The 19,437-nt window shown below is 36.7% G+C and overlaps 2 protein-coding genes across 2 annotated transcripts in view; both read left to right on the top strand.

Moving 5' to 3' along the window:
* The first annotated feature begins 368 nt into the window (after window positions 1-368).
* Window positions 369-14,307, top strand: LOC112150152 (transmembrane protein 79). The gene is made up of 5 exons (XM_024278177.2): window positions 369-886; window positions 7,021-7,362; window positions 9,137-9,685; window positions 10,127-10,340; window positions 13,628-14,307. The coding sequence occupies exons 2-5, from the start codon at window positions 7,089-7,091 to the stop codon at window positions 13,881-13,883; spliced, it is 1,293 nt and encodes a 430-aa protein (XP_024133945.1). The 5' UTR covers window positions 369-886; window positions 7,021-7,088; the 3' UTR covers window positions 13,884-14,307.
* Window positions 14,308-15,528: 1,221 nt separating this feature from the next.
* The window catches only part of ndufs7 (NADH:ubiquinone oxidoreductase core subunit S7), a 7,749-nt gene continuing 3,840 nt past the window's right edge, over window positions 15,529-19,437 (top strand). The window contains exons 1-6 of the mRNA XM_024279300.2: window positions 15,529-15,644; window positions 16,447-16,483; window positions 16,901-16,972; window positions 17,058-17,178; window positions 18,462-18,641; window positions 18,866-18,912. Coding sequence (XP_024135068.1) covers window positions 15,629-15,644; window positions 16,447-16,483; window positions 16,901-16,972; window positions 17,058-17,178; window positions 18,462-18,641; window positions 18,866-18,912 — 473 coding nt within the window. The 5' untranslated portion in view covers window positions 15,529-15,628. The remainder of the gene's footprint in view (window positions 15,645-16,446; window positions 16,484-16,900; window positions 16,973-17,057; window positions 17,179-18,461; window positions 18,642-18,865; window positions 18,913-19,437) is intronic.

Raw genomic sequence — 19,437 nt, forward strand, 5'->3', positions numbered from 1 at the left:
GAAATTTTTTTTTAAGTTTTGGAAAGCAAAAAAAGTTATTGAAAACAAAAAAAAAATGTTTTTAAAAGGAAATACGGTTTTTTAAACAAAAGAATACAAGATTTTAAAAAAATAAGCAAAAAAAGTTTTTGAAAACCAAAATAGTTTTTTGAAAGCAAAAAAGTTTTTAAAAAAAATTGGAAGTAAATATATAGTATTTTTATTTGCAAATGATGGCATTTCATAAAAAAAATTTACATTTTTGTTTGCATTTTTTTTAAAATATTGATCTTATAAATGTGATTTGCTTGCAATAGTGGCAGAAAAATCCCTTAAGGGAACATGAATAATAATAATAATACAAAGAACGACTAATATCTTGTGGGCACCAGTTACCGTCCCGTGGGTGGGTGTCTCCACGTTCATTAGAAACAGGTGGATCCCTGAATGAATCCCTGTTTGAGGCCCTGACAGCTGGAGATATTTGCGTAAAAGTCCCAGAGCGGTAAACAGCCGCGCTGCGTGCGGATCAAACTGCTGCTCCAGTTTAATTTGCGCATAAATGTTTCGCGTCCTGTTTGGATAAAGTCGTGATTGTTAATGTTGAGTTGGAAGGTAAACGGAGAGCGCCTCCTCTTCCTCCTCCTGCTGCTGCTGCGCGTCCTCGCCGGCTTTATTTGCTCCATATGGCGTTTGACATGGTACCCAGGAAGGTGGGGGAAAGCGTGTGGGCGGGGAGAGGAAGGAAAAAAAGCCTCGTATTTGTCTGTCCTGAAATTTGATTCAGAAGTTCAGGATCCTGGAAGACAAAAAGCGAGCGGAGGGGGAGGGAAGGCAGGCAAAAAAAGCGAGCGGAGGCTGCGAGAGGAGAAGAGAGCACCTCGATCCTTCCCAGACTGTCACTGAAGTAAGTCCGAGTAAATGAGAAATATTTTTAGCTCTCTGAGGCGAATGAAGTCACGCGTGACTCCTTAGTTTGGACAACTGCAGCCGGATGCGCGCAGATTAGGAATCACTTAAATCTAATTTACGCACGACTGCATGCGTCCGATTGATCCGAAGGAGGGATTTCCAAACGCCTCATGCAATTGATCAAACTTTCCTCTGATGGAAGCGGGGAGGTTGTGGAGCTGGTCAAACTGTGGGGGGCAAACAAACTGCCCCGCAGTGATTTATTTCCCTCCGAATGGATCTCTTTACGCGCTAAACTCCAGCAGTTTGGTGGGAAATCGTCGCTGTGAAGTTCAGCGCCAAAACGGGCTTAAAAAAAGAGAAAGTCCAGAAGAAAATGCCCCAAATTCAATCTGCAGATGTTAATGAGGCCTCTGAAGCAGTTCAAACACGCGCAGCCAGACAAAGACGCGTGATTGGTGCCATTCCACTTTCATCTGGCGCATGCTTCTATGGAGGAGGCGTTTTTTTACTGAGGGAAATTACACAAAAAGCTTGACTTTTGGGGTCAGCAAGTGATTCATCTGAAAGTACAAAAGATTTAAAGCAAAATTGGCCCCTCTTTGATTCCATTCTAGTAAAAATAACATAATTGTGGAAACAAAGCTGTCAGAGCTGTGGTCTGCACCTCTTCAAGGGTTTATTTGAGCGATTCAGACTGAAGGAAATAGTGAATGATTTGACCAGTGAACACAGGAATGCCCATCAGAGAGGATCAGCAGGAGCTCTTCATGCATGAGAGAAATAAAAGCCAAGATAAGAACTTAAACGGAAGAAAGTGAGAACTCTCACACCAGATTTTGACCACTTTCTTTAAACTTTTATTTCCGTTCTTGCATGTATTTTGTTCATTTAATCTCTTGTTTACCAGCTTTAAGGGTTTCTGTTCTAGTTTCTGATCGTACACTGATGGTTTTGATGACCTGAGATAATTGCAAAAAAGTTGAAATCGGACCTCGGTTGAGTTTAGTTTGCTTAGAATTGTCTTTGTGGGAGCTATTTTCTGTAGATTTATTTAATTGGTTGTCATGGTTACATGTGTTAGTCTGATGTGGGGCTTTTCAGAGACATTTGTTAACAAGAACTTCCTTCTTTGTTTTCAAGTCCGTTGATCCGGACCGAGTCCAGTTAATTTGGTCCGGATTGAGTCCTTAACTTTGCGTTTGGTCCGTATTCAGACTGCCGTCAATCAGACATTTCTGTTTGGAACCAAAGCTTGTAAACAAAACCACATGACTAAAGATCTCTTCAGTCATTGGCCAGGAATTGCAGGATGAACCGAGATGAGTCCGAGAGGGGTTCCTGGTCCTTAACCAAGGTCCACTTGGATGTATTCAGGGTGAATATTTATTCTAGACTATCTGGGGAAACAAAGTCTGGCTCCCTTTAAGCCAGGGGTGGGCAAACTTTTTAGCTTATGGACCAAAAAAACTTCTAAAATTTGACAAAAGGGCCAAATCAAGATCTATCTGGAGAGTTTTGGTGATCCACCTCACAAGAGAAAACAATACAGAAAATCTAAACAATAACATAGTTTCATTTTGATTGGAATTTAATAAATATATAAAGTATATTAATGCAGAGAATTTAGGACTTTTTTTAAAGTGATTTTTTTTTCTCCTCATTTTTGTGCTGATTGCACTAAACAGACATGATCACCAGAATAATCTTCCAAAATGACATGAATGCTGATTATCTATATCCACGTAAACAAAGGTTAATGTATTTATGATGCAACATCTATAAGGAGACCCCAGAATTACTGGGAAAATTAAACATATATAAGGGTTATCATTAAAACAATGTATTCTAGTTTGGTTAGTTTTTACCACCGCAACCGAAATGTATTTTTTACCTCTCTAAAAGCTCAAGTCTACATGCTTTTTTTATTTCGAGAGGTAAATATTTGTATGTAAATGAAATATGTAAAAATGTCAACGTATCTTTGGTTCCGTAGTCGTGTGTGATAGCTGTCAAAGTCACTACAGTTACACAACTCAACGTTTAGGGTATATTTGGACCATTTAAGGCATGTGTTACTTTCCCTCTTTAGTTACACCTCTTTTTGTACATTCTCATTGTTGCAGAAACACATCAGAGTTCACTTACTAGTAGACTCAAACTCTCATATTCATGTGGATCGGGGTTTGTTTGTTTGTTTGCTTTTGGTTTTCACATGTGTTTGAAAAAGGCGGCAATGAGAGAAAAGAACTCTGGTGTGGACTACACAAGGTTCTGTGAAACGACCCCAGTGACCCCCGTTCAATATATTCTCACTCATTTTAAAAGTTTACACCCTATAGATAACAAATAGTGTGATACATATAATCGGATTTTTACCAGATATATAACATGATACATATATAACAGAGGCTGTACAAGGAAGGGTTTGCAGTGACTTCCTGTCTTTACCTTCAGCTGTTAAGACTGAAACTGCTCTGTTTTTCTCACCATTAGTGTCTATCAAACCAACTTTGTCGTCTTCCCAGCTTATCCACTTTACCATATTTAGCGTGATTTTAGACCATCCCACATGTTTTTCTTTTGTCTTTTTCCCCCCTAAGACCCACTCCAATAAAAATAGTGTTTTTGGTGTTTTTAACATGTTCTTGTAGCATTTTTTTTCATGATGTAGGACATATATACAGAAAATTAAGATTGAAACCACATTTCTGAGTATTTCTTTACTCAAATCACAGCTCCAGTATTGCTAGAAATTTTTGTTTCTAATTTCTAATGTCTTTTTTTCATTTTGGCTAAAAACAGTATAATCATAATTAAAAAACACACATTTAAAATGAATCAGAGCATCATTGAAATGGGTCTTAAAGTTCTACGATCCATACACTTATGTCCAGTAGTACCTCTAACAGAAGCCAAGAACAAGAACTTCTGTTCTACTCTGATTTTAATCACTTAGTTGTCCTGAATACACATGAACTTAACTCTTTAATGAGTATCACACTGAAATAAACAAGATAAGCACGTTGGACTGTCACTGGAGGTTTTCTGCCCTCCCAGCGTTCATCCTGGCATAAATGCAGCGGATAATGAATTAAATCCTGTAGATTTAGCTGATTATTCCTTAAGGTTTCTATATTAGAGTTAAAACTGTAAAAGGGATCATAAATTCCTCTAAAGACATTTATAAGCACTTAAACCAAATCAGGAAGAAGAGTTACGTTTGATTCAAAACTATAAAGAGAAACTACATATCGCTCAAATAAAATAGAAATCCCTAAAAGTAAAAGTTAAAACTTTAGAAGAAAGTTAACCCTGGTGGGGCACTTTTAGAAAACATGTTTTTAAAATATTAAGAATATTGATCACTCCCTTAGGTACTTGGAGCCCAAAATGGACAATTAAGCAAAAAAATGAAGTAAAAAAACATGTTTTACCCAAAAATTGAAGTAAAAAAATATTCTTTTCTGGTTAGTAACTGATGCGCATCAGATAGTAACCAGAATTCTTTTTTTACTTCAGTTTTTGGAAAAAAAATATTTTTTCAGTTACTGTCTGGTGTGCAGCAGTTAACAATCAGAACATTTTTATTTCTAAAAATTGAATTAAAAAAAGTCTGGATAGTTGCTGTTGTGCACCAGATATAGTAACTTTTATAGAACTTTAATCTATTAAAAAAATTAAAAAATCACTTCTTTTTTTTGTCTTCACTTCGATGTCCCTTTAATACGCAGCAGAAAAAAAATAATGATTATTTTTTTATTTTATTTATTATTATTTTCTTTTTTGGGTAGTTAGAGTTAAACGCAGTTGAACCGGTCATTGGATATGATGCTTTACTATCTCTTTCAAAATCATCTAAATTTAGAAAATGAAAGTGAAGAGTTAAGGCTAAAACATATATTTTTTTTAAAATACTAGTTAAAAGTCTTTCCAAAACTTACAAAAAGTGACATTTGTAATTATTTTAACCCTTTAACACCAGAGCTCCAGTGTTTATGTTCTTTGATTTACTGTAACTTTTCAACCGTTAAAAGGATCAACGTAATTTCAGTAGATTTTGAAGGAGAAACGCCTCAAGCATTAAAGGGTTACATTTATTGATTAAGTAAATCAAAGTTTTTTTTTTAACTTAATAATTCTAATTTTTAAAATATATTTATTTTCTTCTACAAAAACCTTTAAATCTGTTAAAAAATCCAACTTCTTTACATTTCTCATCTGAAAGGATTATGAAATGATGCAGTTATTGTCCTGAATGAAACATTTAGAGTTATTTTCTGGTGTGTGGACCTCCTACAGGAGACGGTAAAGCTGTGTCAATATTTTGAAATTGTTCACAAGACACCAGACTGCAAAATATGTATTTGGAAAAGCGAGTTGAGGAACAGCTCAAACTGGCTGAGCCTGATCTAGATCACTGAGAAGGACAGACTCTGTTCTTTCTAGTAATTGTCTTTCGTCTGTTTATTTCTGTGGTGTTTCCTCCTGTCAGTCATCACAGGTTTGTGTTGATCATCTGCAGTTGGTTTCATTTCTGTTAACTGTCCTCCAGAGTATTTAAGTCTGTGTTTGTCAGTTCTGCTTTAAAGTTTTTACGTTTTTTGTCACATACATATAAGTCATCTTTCTTTTCCAGAAACCCTCATTATTACAGTCAACATGGAGTCACACTCCTGATTTGTTTTGGAGTCAACACTGTTGTCAGTCCACCTTAGAGACGAGCAATTTCATGTACAGAGACAATTCAAAGTGCTTTACATAAAACATTAAAAGAAACAATCAATAGAAATAGTAAATGTGTGATCATTAAAATAAAATGAAAAGAAAGTAAAAAGATTTTAATTTAAAACAAGCATAGATAAACAGTGCAGACGTAAACTTTTGAATACATATTACTCAAATGCAACTGAGAACAGGTGAGTCTTTAACCTGGATTTAAATACACTGAGTGTTTCAGCAGATCTAATGTTTTCTGGAAGTCTGTTCCAGATCTGTGGTGCATAGAAGCTGAATGCAGCTTCTCCATATTTAGTTCTGACTCTAGGAACTGATAAAAGACCGGATCCAGATGACCGGAGAGGTCTGGCTGGTACATACTGGGTCAGGAGGTCAGTCATGTATTTTGGTGCTAAACCATTCAAAGCTTTATAAACCAGTAACAGAACTTTAAAGTCTATCCTCTGACAGACAGGTAACCAGTGTAAAGACCTCAGAACTGGACTGATGTGGTCTACTTTCTTGGTCCTTGTGAGAACCCGAGCAGCAGAGTTCTGAATAAGCTGCAGTTTCCTGATGGATTTTTTTGGTAGTCCTGTAAAAACACTGTTACAGTAATCAAGTCGACTAAAGATGAAAGCATGCACTAGTTTCTCCAGGTCCTGCTTAGACATCAGATCTTTAATCCTTGAGATATTTTTGAGATGATAATAGGCTGATTTAGTGACTGCCTTAATGTGTTTATCAAAATGTAGGTCTGTGTCTATCACTACACCCAAGTTTCTGGCCTGGTTGGTAGTTTTTAGTTGAATAGATTGAAGCTCTGTAGTGACGTCCAACCTTTTTTCTTTGTCCCCAAAGACAATAACCTCAGTTTTGTTTTTGTTTAATTGAAGTAAGTTGTGACACATCCAGTCATTAATGTCCTCAATGCATTTACCAAGAGCCTGTACAGGGCCTCGGTCTCCTGGTGTCAGTCTAATATATATCTGTGTGTCATCTGCATAGCTATGGTAACTAATGTTGTTGTTCTTTATAACCTGGGCCAGTGGGAGCATGTAGATGTTAAATAGAAGTGGTCCCAGGATGGAGCCTTGGGGCACACCACATGTAATTTCTATTGGCTCAGATGTGAAGTTACCAATTGACACAAAATATTTCCTGTTTTCCAGTCGTCTAAGTTATATAGCAAGGTCGAGTGTAGAAACTAATTTAAAAAAAAAAAAACGTAGTAATCAAAAGAACTAATAATTCAAATTATATCAGAAAATTAACAATTTATTATATCAGTTGAGATATTTTTCTGCTCTACATGTTACAGATAAACAAAAAAATATATAAATATGGACTTTTGAGAGCTTTAAGGTGGAGTTTAGTCTGATCAATGTTTCTCCATCTCTTCTGTTCCAGATCTGGTTTCCTGATTTTGGTCTGGTTTTAGTCTGAACTTCTTCCTGCTCCTCTCCGGCGGTGTGACTATGAGCACCTCGGGGCTTCAGGCCACGAACCGTCAAAATGCCAAAGAGCTCGACAGCATGAAGGAGTCCATCAGCGACATCATCAACCAGCTCCAGGACATCGACCCAGCCAGGCTCTCCTTCTCTCCCTTCCTGGACCTGGACACTCAGATCTCACTGGCGCCGGTCTCGGACAGCCCCGAGTCGTCGGTGGAGGAGCTGCGCTCGTCCTCCCACTCCGTCTCCGGCTCCCAGCGTTCGCTGGAACATCCACCAGCGCAGGATCAGCCAAGGAGTGAGTTATTGCTGCTGCCTTCTCGCATCTGCCTGTCGGAGCTGCGGCGCTCCAGAGGAGCCAGAACGAATTAGGCAGACTAGATTTAAAAAAAAGGTTTAGAAACATTTACAGCTTCTGAGGAAGTCCTTATGTTTGACAGCAGCATCCTCACTGCATCTAAAAAGGTATTTTAGATGAAGGTATTTTGACTTTAAATTTTAACCAAGTATTCTAGCTTTTAAACACAGTTTGTTTTGTACTCAAAGCTTTGCATCTTGAACTTTTCTTCGCTCTTGGATCTAAAAGGACTAAAATTGATTGCTTGTTGCTCTAAAAAGCCAATTTTGTTGTTTTTGTAAAGCAAATATTAGACCAGGAGTCTGCGACTTGAGGCTCCAGAGCCACATGTGGCTTTTTGGTTACAGAAATATAAAACAGTTTTGGTTTTAAAAAGTAACTAAAGTCAACAGTAAGCAAGTAATACAGTTAAAAAAGTAAACTATTTTTTTTATTTATTTAGGAGTTGAAGGACAGCAGATATCACAAATTTGTGGAAATCAATTTTTATTTCTATTTTTGATCAAATTCAAGGATTTTAAGTGTGCTGTGTGATTTAAAAAATAGGGTTAGGGTCACTTAATTACCTCTAATTTAGTTTTATTTTTTAGATTTACAAATTTTTGGAGGGATTGCACCATAAACAGTAAAATAAATGTTTTTTTTACACACTGATGACGCGTCTTTTATTTTGAAAGGAAGCCATGTGAATTTCTGTCAAAAGTCATAAACGATTTCATATTTCTAAATAAAATACACCCCAAAAAAGACATTATAATTCATTTATAGTGACCACAATGGTAAAAATAACATTTTATTTCTACAGGTTGAGGTAAAACTTCTACTGTCAGTTAGAAATTGACTCAAATGGCTCTTTAAATGTTAAAGGTTGCAGATTAAACCAATACTCTAATCTTTTGAAGAAGAAACACTGGAAAAGCTACAAGAAGCAGAGCATCTGTTCTGTATAAGTGGTAAGATTTCTGTGACCCTCCAGAACACAAATATTACTAAAAGCCTCTGAAGTTAAATGGATGTTGTTTAGAAAATCAGCAGCAACAAATATTTTAAATATTTTGGTTCCAAATCGGTTTACTTGTGTTTAATTCAAATCTTGGCAAGGTAAATACTTGATTCCATGCTGTTTATAAGTTAATGTTGTTTTTAAAATTACATGTATGATGTAACGGAGGATGAGTGACTGAAATCGTATCACTGTAGCCTCATGACTCTCAGATGTCCTCTGTCGTTTTTCAGGTCTTTAAAGAGCCACCCCAAGGAAAATTGAGTTTTTGGAGTTTTTAACATGTTATTGTAACATTTTCTCATGATGGAGAAAAAAAAATCTGGATTAAAATAGTTTTTCTGAAGTATCTCTTTTGGTAAATCTGATGCAGATGAAAAAATGTAGTTTAAAAAAGCTCTTTTAAATATGTATTTGATAGATTCCATTTACGTTATTTACTCTACAGCCCATTTTACATTTAATTCTCATGATTCATTTTATTGAATCTGCTCATTTATTGTATTTTTACCTTTTAAAAATGTAGTTTTTGCTTGTAATACATTTTTATAGGGAGATATTTTACCATCAGTCCAGGGACAGCAGCATTTATTTTTAATGTGCAATGTTTCTGTTAAATAAATGAACTGAATACATGTATTGATGAAGAATTGTAAGAGAGTTCTTTGCACTTCATTGTTGCTCTTCTAAACTCTGCTCTCATTTGAACAGGTTCAGGTCAGCCGTGCCACCAGCAGCGCAGCAACCCCGTGAACCCCGGAGCTCGTCAGTCGGAAGAGGGGCCGACGGATCAGCGCCGGTCCAGTCCGGTCCTCACAGCGATCAGCCTGGAAGCCACTGTAGAAAACTGCACCGGCCCTCAAACGCCGGCCTCCCAGCGAGACATCCCCAACGGCACAGACCCGCCCAGATGGAGCCCAGAATCCAACACTTTGGACTGTACTGTAGACGAGGGTCGACCCCTCATAAGCCCGCCGCCAGAGAGCGTTGAGCTGGCCGTGTGGCGTTCAGAAGGCCAGGGAGACACGGCGGCGGAGGAGGCTTCGGATCGGGGACGGTGCTGCTGCCTGTGTACGTGCTGTCAGAAGGGCCGGCTTCCTGCTTTCTTCTCAGCTCTGGCCTCTCTTGTCTGCGCGGCCGGGATTCTCTACGCGTTCTACTTCTACGTCCCCATCAGAATCCCCGACTGCAGCAGCACCGGGAGCCGCATCGTCTTCGCCTTGTCCTGCTGCGTGGCGGCTTCACTCCCCGTCCTGCTCGGTACGGCTCCCTCGCCTCACACACTCAAATGAAAGACAAAGATTAGGAGAGGATTTGGTTTGTCTGGCTGCCTCATCCTGGAATGTTTCAGTATCTCCTTTAATTTCATGCTCTTGGAGAGAAATGTGATTTTTTTTTTTCACTGTGCTTTAAATGGAAACTACAATAAGAAGTTGGCTTCCTTTCTGTCTCTCAGGCTCTGTCCTAATTGATTCAGTCTTTTTAATCACTTCCCAATCATACTAGAAACCCAGCCAGACCAATCCAGTCCAGAGGATTGTTTTCCCCTTCACCAATTCATCAGACAGATGACAGTGAGGAGGATTTTCATGCGGTCCTTTCTGCCGGCATTCAAATGAAAATGAAAAACCAAAGGGTGTTGTCAGATAGGTTTGGCCCTGATGATAGCCTAACTGACGTGCTGCTGTTTCCTCCCCTCAGCGATGCTCGGGGCTGCAGCCTGCCAGTTCTGCTCCGGCTCTCTCGGCGTGCAGGAGTCCCTTCCCCGACGGCAGAGGCTTCAACAGCTGTTTATCACAGCGTCCTTGGAGCTGCTGCTCCTCTACGTGCTCAACCTGATCCTCATAGCGTTGTTAGTCCCTCAAGAGCAGCTTAAGGTGGTGCCCATGCTAGTCGCCATGTTCATCATTGGACGGTGAGAGTCACAAAATACAGAAAACACTGAAGAAAACTGACAAATTTCACATTTTTCTAAAAACTCAATCACACTTTCAGCAATTTCACCATCTTGGTTTTAAAACGTTTAACTCGTTGAGGACGTTACTGCTTGTATTTTTGGTAAACTTTAAAATAGAATAAATAATAAGTCTTAAAATGTCAAAATTTTGAGTAAATCAGCAAAAAGCCTTTAAATATATAGATGGGTTTTTACTTTTTATTTTAGAATTTAGCTAATATTTCAGCAACAGGCTAACATTTTTTAAGTAATTTAGGGTATTTTGGAGTTTAGCTAGTATTTAATCATATTTCGGGATATGTTTTGGGGCTAATTTGGAGTTCAGCTCATATTTAAGCAGCAGCCTAAATATTTTTGCAAATTTGGCATATATTAGGGATTATAAAGCAATTTTACTACAAATTTTTCAGAAATTTAGGTCAACTTCAGCACTCTTTCATAGTACTTTATCAAAATTTCCAGTCTTTCAGTAAATGTAAGATTATAGCTTTTTAATTTTCAGCAAATCTCTCCCACAATTAGAGTACATTGCATCACCATTTTCAGCTAAAAACTTGAGCATCTTCAGCAACTATACTTTCAGTAAAAAGCATTCACACTAGCATTATGGTTATACGATACATTTTTTTTGAAACTCAAGCACACTTTCATCACTTATTGCTATCTTGGTTTTGAGTTTAGCTAATATTTTAGCAACATGCTAACATTTTTGGATAATTTGGCATCTAATTAAGTTTTTTTGGGCTAATTCTGAGTTAAGCTAGTACTTTAGCAATGTGCTAGCTTTTTTTTGGGTGGGGGGGGGTAATTTGGTGCCTTCTAAGGAGTTTTGAACTTTAGGAGGTAAGCTAACATTTGAGCAAAAATACTTACTTTTTGGCTCATTTGGCATCTACTGGGGTTTGGGCTAACTCTTTAAGACCTTTAGCCTTATGCAAATAGCTTCAGCAATTTCAGCAAATACAGGAAACTGAATCACCAGTTTCAGCAAAAAGCATTCACACTATTGCAGGTAATGCAACTTTTCTAGTTCCAGTAGATTCAGAATCTCCTGGAATTACGTTGATCGTGTTAAAAACTTACAGTAAATCAAAGAACATAATCTCTGGAGCTCCAATGTTAAAGGGTTAAACGATGCTTGTCAGCCTGGTTAGCAAAACTCAATCTTGTGCACCACAAAATCTTCCGGTAGTTATTCCCGTCTGAAGCTTCAGACGCTTGCAGCCGTCTGCCGGAGTGGCTAAAAATGAACGCCACCACTGTTATTAACAAAGCCAGAGAGAAAGCGGCATGTCGCCGAGCAGCAGAAGACTCACTCGACTCCCTAATAATCTCAGTTTGCAGCAGCTCCCTTCATTTAGTCTGTCAGAGAGTCATTTATGTTTTATGTAGATTAAAGAGTACCTAAGGAGGAAGTACGAGTTTCCAAACCAGGAATGAAATGATTAATGTTTAGCATGTTTTTTGATCTACTGATACAGTCTTTAAGTGAATTCTAAAAGCTGTCGTTCTAAAATTGCTCGCCATTTTTGTTACACGGTTGATGTTAGGTTGGGGTTATGAGGGGTTGTAGGACAGAAGGAGAGCGCATAAACAGAGGGATGACGGGAAGTGGGGGAGGGGGCTTACTCCAGACCAACAGTTAAGAATTCGGAAGCAAATTTTGGACAAACTACTGCCGCTCTGCAGAAAATATATCTTAGAAAGCAACAGTTTTTTTATTATTATTATAATGACTAAAACAACATAATCATAATTACAGGATCAATACGTTTTAATTCAAAAGATGATTGGATTAATATCATAGCATTATACCAGGTGTAGTAAAAACAACTGAAAATATTTTCTTCATTGTTGCTTGCTTTTGAGTTGATACAAAAAATGTATTTTTGTTTAAATTTTTGTTACTGTACAAATCATAAATTGATCAAAACACTCAAAAACCAAGATTTGAACCAAACTGTGGGGAAAATCAAACAGAGCATTCCTAGTGGTGACACATTCATTTTTTAATGAAGTTTATGGCTGAAGTTATTTGTATATTTTTACATGCGACCAAACACAGACACTGATGGAAATGCTTGTCGGTCACATGTGACATTTGGGGCCAAAATACACATTGCTCACATTTTAACTCTAACAATAGCCCTAAATATAACATAAATAAATAAATAGTTTCTTCTGGGTTTATTTGACGCTTGTTTTTTAGATCTCTGGTTGTCGCCATTTTAGCAGGAAGTGATGTCATCATATTTAAGTCATTTAATTTAGACAAACGGTTTTTTTTTAGCTCTTACTATGTAAGGATGTAGTATTGTTGAGGTTTGGCCTTTTTTTGTCCATCAAAATAGCAATTCGCAAAATTCTTGCTATGAATTGAACATGGAAATCTATCCACAGCTTTCTAAAACGTATTTACTTTTATGATAAAGTTGAAGCATTGAGAGAATTAATGCAGACTATAGACATAATTATGAACTCTGCAAAAACAGAACCTTCAGAAAGTAAAAAGAGCTTTATTTCAGGAAATTGTTCTATTATCTGCAAGAAAAATAATCATGTTAAGACAGTTTTTAATTAGTTTGAGAAAACAGGTCTTAGTAAGTATAAATTTTGTCCTAAATAAGAATTTTTTGTAAGACCATTTCTCTTTTTAAAATGTATTTATTTATTTTAAAGAAAATCTGCCAATGTGACAACATTTATCGATGTATTAGGGTCCTGTTTTTGCAGTGAGCCTTTGCAACAGGATAGGATGAAACTGTAGATGACTGAAACTATTCAGTTCAAGTTTAATTTGCTGCATTTGTCCACAAAGGATCCACTGGGACTGGAAAATGTTGTATCTTATTCGTTTTTACTTAAGATCCAAACAAACCTTTTAAAAGTTTTAAATAATTTTTCAAAATTCAATTAACAGGACTGATATAATGTTACAGGAATTCAAATCCACATTTCTAAAATGTTTTTTCAATCAGAAATAGGTTTTCTTAGTATCATAAAGATGTCTTGGTGATGAGCTCTGCTAAAACATCTGCTTAGTCTTGTCAGTAACCACAAAAACCTTTCAGTTTTTACTTTTAAAAACTTAAAAAATAAGAAAAAACCTTTTTTTCATGATGTACGCAGGTTTATTCAGGCCCTTGACAACAAAACCAAAACAAGTCTGACTGATTAAAGTGTGAAGATTTCAGCTTCTGCTCAGCTGTTTATGCTTGAACGGATTTTTTTCTCCTTGTTTACAGGCTTGTTTACTGGTTCAGCCTGAACACGTGCAGCTCCTGGCGAGGCTTCGGCTCGGGGCTGACCTTTTTCCCGCTCCTCGCCGTAGTCGCTCTCAATCTGTTCCTGATGTACCAGCTCTATCTCAAAGCTTTCCTTTTCGGCTCCCAGGACGTCCTCTATAATCAGGTCACCCCTTCCCCCTGGTCGGGGAGCACATCTCAGAGCCCGAGTGGCAAACCAGACGTCCTTCCCACAGACATCCTGGATGCTCAGTGAGGAGCTGCGCTTTCTTCTCTAAGAGGAGGCCATATTTTTCCAAAATAGGCCATTCCTGTGGTCTGCAATTCAGCACAGCTCCACCCGCTGCCACTATAACCTCCAACTGTGTATAGGCTTAACTTGTGTTTATGCTCCTCCCGAGCGCAGCCTTTTTATGTGGATTCGTGCTATATTATCTGCCATGCTAGAGCTCAGCCCTGCCAGTGGCCGAGGAGGCCTTTGAACAATGCTGTAGTCATAAAACAGTTGTCCTTTTTAAGCCACTGCAGTGCCTGTCTTTAATGATTGGAACTCTGTACTTAAAGTTCATACAGCATGAAGCTGCTTTTGCTACTGCAGCTGCAGTTCACAAATGTCAAATATGTCAGAAAACTTTGTAAATGTCCAAGACAATTAAAAAAAACAGAGATTAAAACAAAAAGTCTATCTTTTTTTGTCATTTATTTGCATTTATTTTCAGCTATTCTGGGACATATAATGAAACTTTCATAAAACGACATCCTTGCTTTACATTTCTGCCCTGCTGTAGATCAACCGATTTGTTCCCTGAAACCAGGTTTTGACTCAAACCAGCATGTATACAACCAATTAAACATTATATGAACTCTGATTGAAGAGAAAATTGATCAGCTTTATGAAAGAATTCTAAGAAAATTCACATTCTAAATACATTTATGAGAGTAAAAATACACCTTTTTTTAAGTTCCAATCACAGGATTTATCTAATCTTTTTCATATCGATACAATAGGGGTGTAACGATTAATCGATGAATCAATTTCTAATTCTACAATCCAACCAGATCAATCTGTCTGAGGGAAGCTGTTAATCAAATTTTCAATATTATTCAGTTAAATTGATATTGGAAAATACAATTTGGATTGAGGAACAGTACGTTTATTTTACTACGTTTAGTTTACAGACACACGCATGTGATGGCAGTAAAAATTTGTGGAAATACTTTGAATTTTGCAAAGACGTGCTTTACTCTGTAAAACAAAAATAAAGGTTATTATGAATATATTGTTGTGTAAGCTCTATAACTCCTGCTGCAGTTGAGAGTTATTGATGTAGCAAAGGTTTGAGAGAAAAAAGCAGCTGACTAGAGTAATCTAAGAGACATCTAATTTTCTGTCATTGGTTATTATACTATGTTAATAGTTAAAAGTCATGCATAGTTGTATAAGCAATATTAAGGAAGTTTCAGACATTATTTCCATATACACAGCCAGAAACTTATGTAGTAAAGCAGATTAAAGCATAAAATTGATCAAAAACTTTTTTCTTTTAGTCATTCGGTTTAAGACTTTTAAATTCATGTCAAAATAAATTACTGAATTACATGTTTTGTTTGGCTTGATGAATGCAAATAAATTACATGTATTTTTTTCTGTTAAGTGTGTTCAATTCTGTTTTATTTAGGTCACACTTTATTTCTGGTTCTCCTTTTGTTCCTTGTTTTCCCACTTTTAATGGCTCACATTATTTATTTTTTATAAACGAGATGTATTAAAGCTGAGAACGGATCTTCCATTTGCAGTTCCTGTGCTTTTATTTTATCAAAAGTTAACAATCTTATTAATTATCATCTCTAAACCATTGAACCCTCTTTTAAATGTTTTGTACACTTGTTTTCTTGAGAAAACGTCAAAGATATGATACGTAAGAAAAGCAGTAGCGCCCTCTACAGGCTGAGTTCGAACCCGCACCGGAAGGAGCAGTTGATGTAACAACATTGCTAAAGATGGCGGCGCTGGTGGGTAAGTAATGTTTTGACCTAAAGAAAATCGCTGTGTGTCTTGACATTTTTAGTTTATTGACATCATACTCAGATGGTTTGACATTACGTTTGCAAAAATGTATTAACTAGTGTTTCACAAGTATTATAAATCGGGTTTGTAGCTTTCCTTGAACGTTCACGCTGACCTTGCTGCGAGTTAGCATAGCAGCTAACCTGGTTAGCTAACATAATTTTTTAATGTTGTTACTTTATTATTGATAAAATGCAGCAGTTTATGTCAATAGAAATGCGAACACGTTTTATTGTTGATAATTTTTAGATTGTTAAGCTACATTAAGCCTTTCTGGCTAGTTTACATCGAGAGTTTTGCGTTAGTTTTGAATTTTGTGTTGGTAAATCTTAATTATTGGTCGCCTTTTTGACTATAACATAAAACAGTACGATTTCTGGTCGTAAACTCTGATATTGACACATTTTATGCTGCCGTTGAAAGTATCTTTTTCTCAATATTACTCTGTAAAAAAACGTAAACATGCTTACTTTTTGTTGCTAACTTATTCATTTATGCAATCTCTCGATAAAGATATTTAACAAGGAATTGTTTTTGATGCAGAGTTGAAGTTTGGAATTTTAAATTAAACCTTATCTTTAAATGATAAATGTAGGTGTAGAATGCCATGTATGAATATGAATGGTTGATTTCACCATAATTTAAAAAAGTCGCTCTTTTATTTATTAATATTTTGTTGTGTTTTTAAGCAATCCAATCACTATCTGTTGTAGCTATTTACAGTTTAAGTTACAGTGTTGTTATTCCACAGCTCCACGCCTGGCCCTGTTTGGTTCCTTTTCAACCAGGTAAAAAATACTTTTTTCCTTTTTGTTTTTTCGGTCTTCCGTTATGTTCCCATATATTTATGTGGGTTTGTTTGAGTTTGTTTGATGTAGGCTCGTGTTCGAGGCAAATCCCACTTGAGATGAAAGTAAAAGAAATCCACTCTCAAAAGTAGTTGAAACATTTTCCTTTTTGGCAGCCGGAGCGCTAAGCCTGCCTGCTGTTCAAAGCTAAAGTTTTCCTGAAGCCTCTAAGTATCATCAGGTTTAGAGAGCTCATCATTCTGCTCAGAGAAATCCATCCATCTGTCAGTCACAGACACCATCACAGCATGATCGCTGTGATATCTTCACATTATTTTCTAGACATTAAGCACAGTTAAATCATATTCATGCATATTTCAATATTTTTCATGTTATTTTCTGTCTCTTGTCGGACAGGTCGTTATCCGTGTTTGCTCTGCAGCAGAGAAGCTTGCACAGCAGTACTAAAAATGAAATTACAAATACGAGGTGAGTTCCTCAGAAAGCTTGTTCTTATGAATAGACGATTAACGCTGTGCATACGGTGACGCTCCTGTCCTCCACTTGGTTGCAGTGTGGTGCCGGTCAGGGAGAGAAGCACATCAGTGGCAGCAGCCAAACCAGCATCTGTAGCCAGCAGCAAAGGGGAGTACGTTGTTACCAAGCTGGATGACCTGGTCAACTGGGCACGCAGGGTGAGTGTCTCTTAAAATGCTGGCCGTGATAACATCCATGGTGTTGGAATTATTATAATAAACAGTGCCTGTTACTGAACAAGGGCCAATGCTCACTACATGTTTGTATAAACATATGTTCATTGTAATAGTTTAATTAGGTTTATTTATTTACACATAAACAAAAACATTAATGTACAACAAGGATAATCTAAAACAGAAAATAAGATATGTGACAGAAACCCATTGTTCAACAAATCCTACTGATACTTTATCTGTAATACCAGATCAAGATTTTTATCAGTCTTCTTTTTCTTTTTCTTTTTTTTGTACTAAATTGGTGCTAAATTTGTCAAATGATCAAATTAATAAGCAACTTTTTGTCCTGATTCTGAAAAGGAAATTGGAAAAATATCAAATGGAATGGAGTGGAGTAAAAGACACTTTAAATGTCTAAATTAGAGGTTGTTTAATATTTCAATATATTTTCCGTGTTACATATATTTATAAATAGTTAAATATGAATACCCAAGGTTGAATTGAAACAATTTCTATATAGATGAACTCCAAGTCTCATTTACTCATTTTTTTGATTGTTTAATTATACTATATAATGTTTTATTTACTCAAACTTAAACTTTATTTATTTGTATAGCGCCTTTCATTGGCTCAAAACACATCTATTTTTTTCCTTCCTTGTGTCTTTAAAGAACTGACAATGTTCTTTATGTGTATATATTTTTTTATCTGTTTACTATAGGTTTTTGTTTTGTTATGTACCAGTTGTTGTGAAACCTAAAAATAAACAAGTAAAAACAAAGAATTTCACCTCTGATTTATGGGTGGGACCGTTCGCAGAACAGACCGGAGCAGGGAGCTAGTAGTGTACTTTTTGCATCACAAATAAGCTCTTTGTATGTCTACTCCTAAATTTACAACAATTTGAATAAAGAAATACTTAAAAATAACAATTTGAGCTTAATTTTCTTTATATATGCCCCCATCTTGACAAAAATGCCTCAAGAAGATGTTGAAAACACCAAACAGCACAATTTTTATTAGAGTGGGTCTTTAATGATGGAAACAGTGTATTTTTTTTCCTTAAATTATGACATAAAAGTATACATTTTATAAATTTTTATGTCATAAATATTTTAAATTTGCAGTTTCAAGAAAAAAAATCCTAAATTAGACCTAATTCAATTTAGCTGGCTCAGAAAAAAGTCATTGTTTGTATGACCTGTTGAAGCAGTAATATCAAAGAACGTTTGATTAAGTAACATTCCCATCTGTGTTCCCCTCAGAGCTCTCTATGGCCAATGACCTTCGGCTTGGCGTGCTGTGCAGTCGAGATGATGCACATGGCGGCCCCACGCTACGACATGGACCGCTTTGGAGTGGTTTTCCGAGCGAGTCCTCGCCAGGCAGATGTCATGATCGTGGCAGGAACGCTAACGAATAAAATGGCACCAGCTCTACGGAAGGTGAGACAGAAACACTAATTATGTGCTAAAACGGTTCAAATGAAGCTCCTGTTCACCTCGGCTCGTGTGCTGGAGGGGAGCAGAGAGAACAGCTGTGTAAATGCTGGTTGGATTATGAGCGGCCTGTCGAAGAGTTCACACGAAGCCTTTCCTCCAGCTGAATCCACAGATTAGCTCTGACTCAGACTTTATATAACAAGCCAACTTCTTCTGCCGTCCAACAGGTGTACGACCAGATGCCCGAGCCCAGATACGTCATTTCCATGGGAAGGTAAGCTACGTCCGCCATGACTTTGCATAAATTTGCTCATCCAAATGACAGACGTGGAAAGCAAATTGAGTTCTGATCTCAATTCAGACAGAAAGCTAAAATTGAAACAAAACAATAGAAAAATAACTTAAATGTAAATCATTCTGGCTTTGCAGAATCACTAATGTGAGCAAAGCTGCAACAATTTACTAAGAAACCAAGTCACCATTCAAAAAAAATATAAAAACTACATTTAATAGCCTTGTTTGTTGTTAAGGTATAAAAAATCAGTTGAAAAGAAGAGAAAGACTTTCCAATCTTGATATCTATTTTACTTATGTTTTCACAGTATATGCCCATCCACATAGTAATGTGTAATTGGTTGTAGATGTACCTTTTTTGTTTTTTTGTATGTATTGCACATAAAAGGGGCAGAAAAATAAGTTTTCTTCATTCTGCTCCCTTTAATTTCTTCAAAAATATATCTTTTGTTGTTTTAATGTATTATGTTTATGTTTTTTCCCGTGGAAATTAATAAAAATGGAA

This window comes from Oryzias melastigma, linkage group LG4 (assembly GCF_002922805.2).
Source record: "Oryzias melastigma strain HK-1 linkage group LG4, ASM292280v2, whole genome shotgun sequence".
NCBI classification, from domain to species: Eukaryota; Metazoa; Chordata; class Actinopteri; order Beloniformes; family Adrianichthyidae; genus Oryzias; species Oryzias melastigma.